General features: G+C 39.8%; 1 protein-coding gene across 3 annotated transcripts in view; it reads left to right on the top strand.

The window, feature by feature from the left end:
- LOC103476613 (GDNF family receptor alpha-1-like) overlaps nucleotides 1-13,019 on the top strand; it is a 150,094-nt gene that overhangs the window by 35,529 nt on the left and 101,546 nt on the right. For 2 of the 3 annotated variants that reach the window (XM_008429088.2, XM_008429087.2), the window contains exon 4: nucleotides 1,068-1,235. The exons of the other annotated variant lie outside the window; for it this stretch is intronic. In XM_008429088.2, coding sequence (XP_008427310.1) covers nucleotides 1,068-1,235 — 168 coding nt within the window. The remainder of the gene's footprint in view (nucleotides 1-1,067; nucleotides 1,236-13,019) is intronic. 3 annotated transcript variants of the gene reach the window in all.

Raw genomic sequence — 13,019 nt, 5'->3', positions numbered from 1 at the left:
TATATATATTGGTTCCATAAAATAGAGGCAGTGGGAATGTCCCCCTCTTTGCCAGCACTTTTTTGTGATCAAATTGATTAAAATTTTATTCAAAAGCTGTCCCTTGTGCTCATGTTGGGTCAACATCCTTAGGGCCCCTGATGAAAGCACCGTCTCTAACTAACCCATAGCTTTTCTCCCTCTTCTCTCCCATTCTGTCCCTTATCTTTTGATCATGGAGCAGTAACATGCCTGAAGAACAAATAAGGTCTCAACACACACTCTCACTAATACTCAAAAAGAGAAGAAGCTGAGATGAGCTTTTGTTCTGAGCCAGCCTTTTTGCTCTCAAAGATGTTAAATGAGGACATTGATATATAAATTTGCATTTGTTTCATCCATAACCATTGCTCTAGCTAAAAACCTATAACTATGCGCCCCCAATTTGCAGAGCAACTTCAAGAGCTTCTGTTCTCCTGCATGTTTCACGCCAGGCTAGCGTGACTGTTCAATCGATTTGCCTTTGTGTACTCTTCACACATAAGTGGTCTAAACAGTGATCTATCTTCACTCGGATTGTGCAGTTTGTCAATTGGCAATTTAAAAAAGCAGTGCTCAGATTGTTCTTTAGCTGCGGCTCCTAATTTGCCGTTGTGTCGGTTGTGGAAGACTGCGCTGAGCAGGTACAGAGCTGCTGTGATTGTGGTTGATTAAAGCACTGACATTTTCTCCTCATTATGTCTGCTGCGAGAAGGAACTATACTCCCTGGTGGTGTTATAGGCTAAAGTTTCTCTTTCTTCACCTCTGTGGCATGTCTTGGATTTCTTCCTGCTGTGTAACCTTAAACTGTAACATACCATGCTCCTTTGTGCTCCTTTATTCACCTTCTGCCACCTCTTACTTACAAAAAAGAGGTGGCAGTAACCCAGAATGTTACTCTCTCCTCCTGACAAACTGCTTTCTGTTCCTGTTCTGCTGTCAGGTCTTCCCCCAAGCCCCTTTGACCTGTGGGTTTCCCCTTTTACTCTTTTGGTGTCTTGATCTCCCTGTGAGCCCTGGTGAATTTTAGTCGGCACGTCTTTTACAGAGGGTGGGGAACCATGGAGCAGCTCTGCCACTTCAGCTCCAGGCAGGGGGGCTGCCCAGGGCAGAGTGTCCCAGGCAAAAGAGACTATTCTGGGCAGAGGGAGCCCCTCCACGGAGCTTCAGGATCCCAGTAGAAACAGGAGGGCTCATCCCAACTGGGCCATATTGGGTAAAGAAATGTGTCTTTGTGTCTGATCATGTATGATTGTTTTCACAGAGATGAAAAAAGACAGAATGTATAGACACATTGGAATGTCACGTCTCACAGGCAACGTCTTGCCGACAATTACTACCATTGGTTTTAGCTCTCAAGTTAACAACATAATGGGCTAAAGTATAAATATATGTGTGATATATAAAACGTAGTGCTTTGCTACTAATTGTCAACACTATGACAACTAGACAACAAGATCTAAGGGTGTCCAGTTTCACAGGACAGGAAAATGTTTTAATTTAAAAAGAAATAGGAAAGGAGAGTTAAGTAGGACAGTTATGCTAGCTTGACTTTTACAATCTTAGCTTGTAGATGTGCTGCAGAATTTGGCAACCTACACACCAACACTCTGAGAGATCATCAGCAGAGCAGGTGTTTAATTAGCTAATCAACCTCCGCTGTGTTCAGATGATCAGTTACTAATAATCGCAAAAGAAACATCCAGCCTGAAAACATAAAACTGTAACAGAGTGAATGTTCTGTTCAATGTGTGGGAAATGTTTGAGTATTGAATACTGATACAATACTGGTATTGTTGTCAGTTGCTATGGCAGGGAGTGTGTGTGTTACATAACCAGCACACAGAGAGAAATAAAATAAGAATATGAGTGATTTTGAGTTATTCAATGGTTTTCTTTGTTATTTTTGCCTTTGCTGTGGCGCACCCCACTAAATGAGTAATACCTACATCTCCAGGTTTCATTTAGCTAACAGAATTGTTCTACCGCGGTAATGCAGCTATGGATGACAATTAAAAGAATTGACTTTTTTGCCCTCCAGCGTTGTGCCCATGTGCAAAATTGTGGACATAAACAATATCATGCAACATCTAATATTTACCCTATCACATATGTCTACCGAGAAAAACTTTATATACTATTGTTTTATCAACCAGGTCTTATGCTACATTATAAAAACTTTCTAGTTGATGGTTTCCTTTGATATGCCGTCAAGTGTTTTTGTCTATAAAAGCACTATTTTCAGTGGATTTGTACTCCTGGTTCATATTACATTTTCAGTAGCAGGCCATGCTAATCAAGTCAAATGCATGCTAGCCAAGCTAGTGTTTTGAACGTAAACATTTTTGAAGTCATTTGAGTCAAACTCTGTAAGTCAAACTGTGGTCGTATAACCTTCAAGTACAGTAGATTTTCCTGAGCTCATTATCCTCGCTAAAAGTTTCACTGACAGTTGGAGTCTGTCCAGTTTGCCAAAAGAAAGAACAACCGTTTTGTTCATCAGCTGAATCTCCAACGCATTTGTGTTTCTCTGTTCAGCTATCCAAGAAGAGACAGGGATGGATGACGTGAGGGGGGAAATAAGTGTAGGAGGGAGAAAGAACCAGAGGGAATGCCTGGTTTTGATGGTCCCCGTGCGCCATTTTGGCTTATGAATTTCCATATTAGAGGGCAGTCACTCTGCGTGACCGCTACATTAATTTTATGGCCAAAAAACAGCTTATTGAAGGCAGCAATGGCAGGAGGAAAATCATTCATTTCACATCACAACCTGCTGAAAAGCCAACCTGTTATGTGTTTGAATGAATTTTACGTTATGATTCACTGCATTCCAGGCTCATAAACGTGTGCTCAAACACAACTCCTTGTGAATTTATTCACAGCAAGGACCAAAAAGGTATTCATCAGTCGAGGAAGCAAGACCTCAAATGAGAGCGTCAAATGACGCTCTCATTTGAGGTCTTGCTTCCTCGACTGATGTGTGGATGCGCATTTGCATTCATGCACAGCCAATCAGAAACAGAAATGCTCTCAATTTGGCAAATACTTTTAGCTGCAGGTCTCGCCGAAGGGATCAATGAGGCTGTGAGCTGGAATCACGATCATGGACATGTACGGACTAAATGCTGAAGGGCAGAACACATTTTTTTTAGCTTGATTTCACTTCTCCACTCACCTGTTTTAACCCTTGTATGTAGAAACGGGGTCCAACCGACCCCACGCACGTAAAACTTGTATCATTTGCCATAGTCCTCTACATTTGCCTCAGTCCTCGCACGCATAAGGGTTAATACTCATTCTTTTATTTAGAAGATATTTTTAAAAAATTTAAGAAATCATTTGCTGAAAAATGCATTGTGTGCCTTTTTCTTTTCTAAGAGGCTGATCTGGAATATTCTCAAACTAAAATATCAACTTTTTACTGACATCTTTAAAAGCTGTTGCTGAAATGATTTGTTTTCTTTGCTTTGTCCAGTCTCCTAATCTGATTTCTTGTGCCTTTAAAGTTTTGAAATAAGCTGTGTGACAGCTGCAGATGATTCATCTGTGTCATAAAAAGTATTCATAAATATATCACAATAATTCACTTGCAGTGACTAAGTGAGGATTCCCAACAGTTAGAAAGAAGCAGTAAAAATATATCTACACTTTTAAGTCTAACTGGACACTTGCACTTTTGAAGATTTAATACCACATTATCAGTCATAAGCATTCATATTCATTAAATTAGAATGTTACTGACCAAGACAAACATTATATAGACTAATCACATCCAGGCTGATATTCTCATGTTTTCTTTACTTCTGTTAATTGATGTTTTATTGCTCAACCTAATCAAAACAGATATTTAGGATGAGAATATTACATTTAACAATGAAAAGCATTTTGTTGAAGAAACATGGACTTAATGAAAAGTATGTTTAACACAGCAGAATAAACTTTGCCTGAAAGTTTGAACAAGCACACACTCCACAGGGGAGCTGGCTGGGAACTGGTGAATTTGGCAGTTTTTCTGTAACTTTACATTGTCTCTCTGCTAGTCGTACAGCTGCAGTACAGCGGCAATATGGTATGCAGTGAAGGTGGGAAGAGTGTGAGCGATGTGTACACAAGCTTTATTGACAGCGTTAAGACCTTCCTTCAGTTGTTTCTGAGAGGTGCATTTCTACAGATGGCAGTGGGACCACTGAGGAGCTTTATGTTCTGTCTCATATTCTACTGTTAGGACATAGAAACAATTTTAACAAAAATGTAACCACTGAAGCTGTAAAGGTTCTTTTTATCTGATAAATGAGCCGCATAGAATCAAACAGCTATAAATCTGTCACGCATTACATCAAATCTTCAGCCAGTTATAAATAAAGTCAAACTACTTTTCTTTTAGAGTGTAATGGGCTCAGTACAAATTGACCCCATTAAAAATAGAATTGACATATTTAAACTTTAAACATGAAATGGTGTTCACTTTTTAAGGACACTGAAGTCCTCTCATGTCTATCCCAGGAGGGATGGGATAAAACACACTGCAAATTATATGGGAAATAGCTTAACATAAGAAAGAGAATAACCATAAAAACAAAATAAAATAAACACTACCAGTAATCGGCTGCCCTGAATTTTAAATTTCAGCATTATCTACAGAAAATCCCTTGTTGGTTAACATCCAGTCTTTGAAAGATTCTGGAGATCTATGGAAACATTCAGCTTCCAGAGCTTGGAAATTAGTTCAGGATTTTAATGGGGTCAATTTTTACTGAACCCATTAAACTCTAAAAGCAAAGTAGTTTGACTTTATTTAAACACTTAATCATAATCAAGGACACCTTAAAAATGTAAATATTGTCTGTCTGTTTGAAAGGAAAATATAAATCAATAGAGGGTGACTTAAGATTTTTTATCAGTACCGCACTAGTAAGTAAACCTAAATGTGTGGAAGTATGAAATCTGTGACGTAGTGAATGACAAACCTTCTCAGAGATGAGTCTATGCGGAGTTTGAGATTTACACTCTTTGGCTCTCAGCCCTGAATGTTAACTCTGTATTCTGTGTGTGTGGGTGTGCGTGTGTGTGTTTTGTGGCGGTGTGTTTGAGTGTGTTTACCCGCAGGGATGTCTGTGTCAGGATTAATTAAAAACTTGAATCCCAGCTCTGCAGCAGGAATTTGGATGCCTCCTAGGATTCAACTGTAAATATTGTTCCTCCAAAATTATCTTTGAAAGAATCTATTGTCCCAGGTAATAACCAAGTGTTTTTTGATGCTGCTGTGTTTCAGAAATAGAAGTGGTATAAAAGTTCATAGGAAGGAACTGTGTATCAAAATAAAAAAAAACAGGCGTAGCTGTAAAGACAGATTAAATTTCTATCAATGGTTAGAGAAATCTGATTTAGAAGAAGAAAAAATAACCCTTTGGGAGGTTTGTATGACCATAATTGAACAAATGACAAAATACATATGGATGGAAAAGCAACTATCTTGGAAAAAACTTAAAAGCAAGCAGCACTAGAGTGGTTTGTTTACATAAAGAATACATTAAACATGACTGTAGCTTCAGGAAGCCCAGCTGGGCATGTTGCCTAAGAGAAAGCAGCCTTTCTGCTATCAAACATCAAGGATTATCACAAAATAAAGACGTCAAAGTGTCTCTCATATCAAAATGATACCTGTCATTGGTTAGGATCAGAGCAAGAAACACTCCGCAGAAGACACTCTACCAACCCAGACTAAAAGAAAAGGACATTTCTCATGGCAGCTTGTGTGGTTTTGACATATATATTTTCTGTTTGTAAAGAACAGAAAATATATATGTCAAAACCACACAAACTGCCATGAGAAATGTCCTTTTCTTTTATTCCCTCTAAGCAGTCTTTTTTCTTTTTCTGAAATCTGTGTTGTGGACAAAAGCTTCATGTCAGATTGAAAGTGCACGTGTAGGAAAGCAGCTTCAATGTTTCTGGCAGGTCAAAAAGCCTTTTTTCCCCCTTTTTCTTCTTTCGCTCAGAAAAGTCGCACCTTTTCACTGAAACAATATGAAATGGGTTCTTTGTGCAAGAAGCCATGCTGGGCAAAGACGCTAAGTTCTGGAGTTGCCTGGCAGGTAATTGTTTTTGATAACAGCCAGGATGAAAGGTGAAGACCGGGAAAAACGTGTGTGTTTCGTTCATGACAGTCACGTAGGATCAGTCATGATGGCATTTTCTTCCTGCACACTCATAGTATGAACTATGGTTTTAAATTTAACTAGTCATTAGTTACCAAGTGGGGCTGCACAGTGGCGCTGTTGGTAGAGCTGTTGCCTTGCAGCAAGAAGGTTCTGGGTTCGATTCCTGGCCTCGGTCTTTCTGCATGGAGTTTGCATGTTCTCCCTGTGCATGCGTGGGTTTTCTCCGGGTACTCTGGTTTCCTCCCACAGTCCAAAAACATGACTGTCAAGTTAATTGGTCTGTCTAAATTGCCCCTAGGAGTGAGTGTGTGTGTGTGTGTGCATGGTTGTTTGTCCTGTGTGTCTCTGTGTTGCCCTGCGACAGACTGGCAACCTGTCCAGGGTGTACCCTGCCTCTCGCCCGGAACGTGAGCTGGAGATGGGCACCAGCAACCCTCCCGACCCCACCAAGGGACAAGGGTGTCAAGAAAATGGATGGATGGATGGATAGTTACCAAGTGATCTCTGGACACTTCAGGCAAGAGTCTTCCAGTACCTGTATATACTAATTACTGTAGTCCATCAGGTCCCTGTAATACTACTAAATATTAGAGGTGTGCCGATCGATCGGCCACCAATCATAATCTGCCGATTTCCGTGAAAAAGTGTATGATCGGTGATCGCCGATCACGGTCTCTTGTTGCCGATCACACAAACCGATCACCTGTATCTCATTTCTCAGCCTGCCTGTGCAGCTGGTCTCCTCTTTCCTTCACACTGCGCAAGCGCGCAGCAACAAATCCTAAGCAATGTGGAACTATAACGCACTGAGTGAATGGGGAAGTTTGCGTGTTGCGGCGGAAAATTGAAGCACGTCAAAATGCATCAACACGACGAATCTAATATGGCATAAGAATGACATACTTGACGGAGTTTGGCTACATCGAGGCTCACTGCAGTCAAAAAGACATATGGAGGATCAGATAGCAGGTAAAGCAGGCCACAGCTACAAACACTCACCCGGGCGGCCAGACAGCTAAACAAATAACCCGCAAAATTATTTAAGTCTTTGAGCTGCGGTGTAAAACGCTGGTTCTACTCTCGCTGTTGAACCGCTGCTACGCGCTCAACAGCGCGTAGCAGCTGGAGCAGAAGCGACGGAGCGCCGCTTCTGCTCCACCTGGTAGTGACTCTCACACCGAACCTCTGCTTAAAGCTGCAGCATCTAACTTAAAATACATTTTACATACGTATTAAAACTTTCGCTGTCCTAACATGAGACAGATAATCTCTGAAAAAATAATCGATCTCTTCCCTGTTCTGCATCATTACTCTGCTCAGTCAGAGACATCCACTCAGATCTAGCAGTAATCAGCTAGATCTAGCAGTAATCAGCTAGATCTAGCAGTAATCATGCTATCAGGAAGGTTTCATTCAGTAACTCAGGATTGTTTATTGTAATGGATCCTGCATTTGCCTTTGAATGTTAAGTTTTATACTTGAATTTCTTTAGCAATGTTGAGAGGTTTTATTTTGACTTTTTGCATTATTTAGCCGCTTCAGAGGCTTCATATGTTTTCAGACTGTTAAAAATAGTATTATCAATGGCAGAACAATTTGCACAATGCCTGTTTTGTTTTTTTCTTGGAAAAAAGCTATTTAAAAGCTTTTATCTAAATTAAGGTGAAATCATGGTTCCTTTTTCCACATAATGTAACCGTAGTGCTTATGATTAAAAACATAATACTTATGTGATTGGTATAGGTGATCGGTATTGGTGACCGGCCCAGAAACCTTGCTTTGATTTCATTAACTTTTGTAAAGTATAATTGTGAAAGGACAAGGCCTAATCTTTAATGGCCTGATGGGAACTAGCAAAGTAGAGAAGCTTTAATGACTTTCTCTTCCACGGGGGACAGACGGTCGTTTTCTTGTGGCGTCTTCAGTTTAAAGTTTGACCATTTGCCATTTATCTTTTGGATAAGCCATGATCGTAAACTGAGTGAGCATCAAATCTCCTGAGCCAAATGAGTCAGAACTGCAGGAAAGAAAAGCTTATTTTACATCAGCATTCCTGAAAAGAAAAAAAATTATGAAAGGCCACAAAAGGAATCTTTTGAGATTTTTTTGTATCAGAAACTTCTTATGAAATGTATATAAAAAATAAATGTCTGCTTTCTTAGAAAGGTCATTAAGCATAATAACAACATCACTGAAATGGTCAATTTCAATCTTAGTGGGAAGTGTGCAGCATTAGTCAAGAGCAATGAGTCATGATGTTCAGAAATCATGGGACCTTTTTTTGATGTGGCAAATGCATAATTCATGAAAGTGATGCATCTGTTTCTGCTGATAGAAGAGGGCACTTCAAACCATCTGAAAAGGTCCAAAGGAATTACTTTATTTTAATGAGGTATTGTCATGGATTTGGTAATTCCCTTTTTTCATGATCATGCGCACATCCATACACACAGAAGAAATTCAAAGTTCACATCAAAAATGTGTAATCTGTCCAGAAGATGACTCTTATTCCTCACATTGAAGTGATTCATTGGGAGTCCAGGATTTTCTTCGTTATACGGCCTGGTTTGTGGGTGTTTGACATAGAATGTGATTAAAAGCCTAAATTAAAAATAAATGCAAAAATGACTGAATCCAGATGCACCGATAACGAGTGTGTCATATTTTTTCTCGAGGGCTTGTAAACCTTTGTGCTGATAACAAAATTAGCCATTTCCAGTTATTCTGATTACGGAAGAAAAACTGGAATATAACAAAAAAGATTGTTAAAAAGCATTGAAGCTGTTTATTCCAAGCATTTTTGGACATACTTTACGAAGGACCAGGTGTTCTCGAGGCAGACGTAAAGCGGACTTTTGCTCAAAGGTTCATTTTTACAACAGCGTACACATTCTTGATGTTGCACAGTAAAGTGCTCAGTGGAAAACAAATTTGACATCAATGTGTTTTGTACATGACACCGAGCTGATAAGGTTAAGAGTTGGTTCTATCTTCTGGTCGAAATGGATTAAAACTTTGAACAGCGTGGCAATAAATGGCATTTTTGTGTGGATGAAAGGCCAAAACGCGTAAAAATGTATTAGTTTTCCCTGATATCTGGCTAGGCCTCAGTTTCAAAATGTATTTTCTATATACTAAAAATTATGTTTGGCTCCTCTCAACACTCACAACCGCCTTTATAATTTAGACAAGCACAACAGCACAGGTCAGTGAGTGTGTTCTGAGCCTTGAAGGAAACGCTGCTGGACAACTAACCAGAGAGGAGTCAGACACACGCAAATACCCCCACAGGTTACTGGCACCGAGCTGCAAAAACACCTCACAAAATGCCACGACTGCTTTCAGACTCAGTCAGTGAAGCTCACATGTGTACATCGCACTCATGCGTGGTCAAAAAAAACATAAACTATGAAGAACATTATAGGAATTGGGGTTGGCATGATTGTACCACCCACGGGGAGAGCAATGTGTGTTTGCGTTTAGGTGACAGCCTCATTTATTCACTGTGTGAGGCCGACATGGTGCGAGTGGTTTTAAGGTCAAATAACGCACTAAACAGTGAATCCAGCCGACTGAGTGCGAGAACACTCCGGGCTGTTAGAGAGAATAACTTTCCGAGCGGAATAAGTTTGTCCAGCGACTGAATTTTATTTTTGGAAAAAAATTACTGATTTCTCTTGACAGCATGGCATGACATGAAAAATGGAATTGAAGAAGACAGGTGGAAGACGGCTAACTGAGACTCCTGCTGCTCCTGCCACGTCTCTTCTTGTGTCCGTGTCCATCATGCAGTGCCTCTGCTGTGGTCCCGCACAACTTGTACTTCATCCATTATTCACATCTTTGCATTGACTGAGAACGCGGCACTTATCACTGTCCAGCCAGAGGCAGGACGAGGTGAAAGGGATACAATATGCGGTTCGACCATAGGAAGAGGACGGCACAGCCCGAACGCACATCCTGCATGTGTGTACATTGACATTGATGCATGTAGCCAGCCTCTTTTTTTTTTTTTTTGGTTAGTTTTTTTGCAAGCTGCAGAGTGCCAGGTGTCCTGATGGGTGATTCACAATGCGCTGCTGTTGGGCATGTGGAGCTTATCCGTTAAAATCACTGATGACACACACATGAACACATTCCCACCAGAGGGCTGCCTCCGTGCCTTTTTCTGGGGCTGAGAAATGAGCGGGGGCATTTCCTTCCTGCTGACATCTGCATACAGGATCAGCAGAAAGCCGGTTGGAGATGGGATTCTGGTGGCTGCTCTGACGTGGCACCGCAGAGCTTTTCAGATTCCACATGCTACACACAAAGGACAAGCTGAAGGACTTGGCATGTGAAATTGACAAATACATGATTGATTTTGGTAGAAAGAGAAAGCGAAATCCTGAGTAGAATCATTTTAAAGTGTTTTTTTTATAAATTTTAAGTGTATGTAGTATCTTATTTTGACTTCATATTTTTTGTTTTTATGATGTTAAGAACATTGAACTGCCTTGTGGCTGAAATGTTATTACAATTGGATGGAAACATAGCTACTTTTGTCAATTTGAAAATTTTCACAGACAAAATACTGTCATTTGTGTGCTGATGCCAAAATTATTTGACCCTGCTCTATAAAACATTTCTATTTTGGGTCTTATGATGGTCTTATGGGACAACCCCCCGCTGTCCTACCGTGACATTTTCTGCAGTTCTCCTGAGTGTTGCGCTAAGACTGCAGGAGGGTGAATTACTTAGTTTGTGGAAAAACACACTAATAGCTTTTTTGCTTTGTGGAAGCATTGGTCGTTAACTTTTTTGCGATATTTTTAAGTTTTGGTCAAAATTCGCATGACAGTGGGATGGAAACACAGATACTATTGGGAATTTTAATGTCATCCCAGACAAAATAATGGCATTTGTATGCTGATGCCAGAATTACTGAATTAATTCGTTTGTGGAAAACATACTTATAGCTTCTTTGCTCGCTTCTGCAGCAGCCTACAGATTCAATTATCAGAATTCATGTTCCTGAATGTATGCCAGGAAATTCTGTTTCTATGGCCCAACTGCTGTACCTAATTGTCTGTCTCGGCACAAAATGAATCAATAAACTTTGTTTGGTTTTTTGCATGAATGTATAGCATGTAGAGTTGAGGTTAAGTAACAGGCATAACTAGTGAAAAAAGGGCAAAGGTGACAGGTAATACCAGTAGAAAATGAGAGTTTGTTGTATTAAATGACTCTATAGCTAACTATGATCTTTAGACCTTCTGCTTTGCTTTTTTTTACTATAACATTTAAATTCAGAGTGCTGTTCACTTTTAGCAGGATGTTGGGTGTTTATGTGAAAAAGGCAGTTTTTATAGTTCTTTAGCATGCTGATTTGAGTGTGTAGGTGTCTGCATGTCTTATTTGAGACGTTTTGCTGTCTGCAGAGCAGACTGTGTGGGTTTCTTCTTGAATTTGCACCTCTGCCAGCAATTCGCTTCAGAATCGCCCTACGGTGCATTTATGGGAAATCAAGTTATAGACTTCTAGTAAATTTAAGTTGGTTTTGCTGTGCGGCTTTGTGTTTTTGTGGAGGGCAGAGAGAGAGCAAGAGAGAGACACATTGTGTGTGTATTGGTGTATTAAAAAAAGGGGGGGGACAGACAGAGCGCAAGCCAGTGAGCGTAGGCTGTGTGCTTAAACTTTAGGAGATTTACATGCAAAGCACTGCTGCTCCGGCATCTTAACTTGGGGAAGTGAAGGTTGAAATGTACTCAGTGCAAATGCGCTTATGACTTTAAAAGAAACCAATTTCATTTACAAGTAGGGGAACTCGAAGTAATGTACACTGAAGCACACTCCATCTGAAGATGTTTGACTTGTTTTCTCTGACTAGAGATTTACTCAGTGGGAAAGCCGCACGATTTACGATAACTTAATTCATCTCCTGCCATTTAGCTGCTGACGGAATTACTTCCCAATGTGAATATAGGAAAAAAATAAAGCGTGAAGTCAATCTGAGATGACTATGCCTGTTTTTTTATTATTTTATATTTTGTTGGCTTGCATTGTAGCTATTTGGCTAGTCTGACTTCATTCCTTTGTTGTTTTGGTGTAATGAATGGAGGGATTCAGGGCTTCACAGTGAGCAAATGAATGTGAAAATATACATTAGTGCAAGGATTCTTTGGCTGGAGAATAATTTGCATTTGCATGACTTATCATTTTTCACTTTTCTCTCTTTCTAAAAACTGGATGACAGAAGTCTTTGGTCCGATGCTTTGGTCTCAGCTAGCCCTTTTTTTTAATGACAGTTCTTTTTAAAGAGACTTCATAATTCACTTTATTTGTTGTTTCTGTGGTTTCGTTTGTTTTTTTTTTGTCCATTATTAACTTGGTGTCATAAGAGAACATGAAATATTGAACACCTCTACTGACTGTAATAACATAAATGTTTGTACTTTATACATTTAGAAATTGTGTTTTAAAAATATGTAGTTTTGAATTGAACATTTCATGGATACAGGATTGTTTCATTCCTTTTATTATTGATGTTTCCTGGAAATCTTAACACGTTCACATGGTAACACCACTCACCCCATCTCTTCTTCAGCTCCTTTCTTCTCTCCATCTCAAACCTGGTCTTCTTTTTGGTTATTCCCTCTTTCCCTCCTCTAATCCCACTCTCCTTTGTGCTGTGTTATTATTGGGATTATGTGCTCAACATGCCGGTTATGCCAGGCTGGGTTGTGTTCTGCTCAGAGGCCTGAACTGTGTTTATACAAGTTAGGCAAGGTCTGAATTAATTTATATAACCATTAGGCTAAACACACGAATATGGTGAGGTCTTTTTAAATGACTAAACT

This window comes from Poecilia reticulata, linkage group LG15 (assembly GCF_000633615.1).
Source record: "Poecilia reticulata strain Guanapo linkage group LG15, Guppy_female_1.0+MT, whole genome shotgun sequence".
NCBI lineage: Eukaryota > Metazoa > Chordata > Actinopteri > Cyprinodontiformes > Poeciliidae > Poecilia > Poecilia reticulata.
This window is presented reverse-complemented; position numbering and strand designations above follow the sequence as displayed.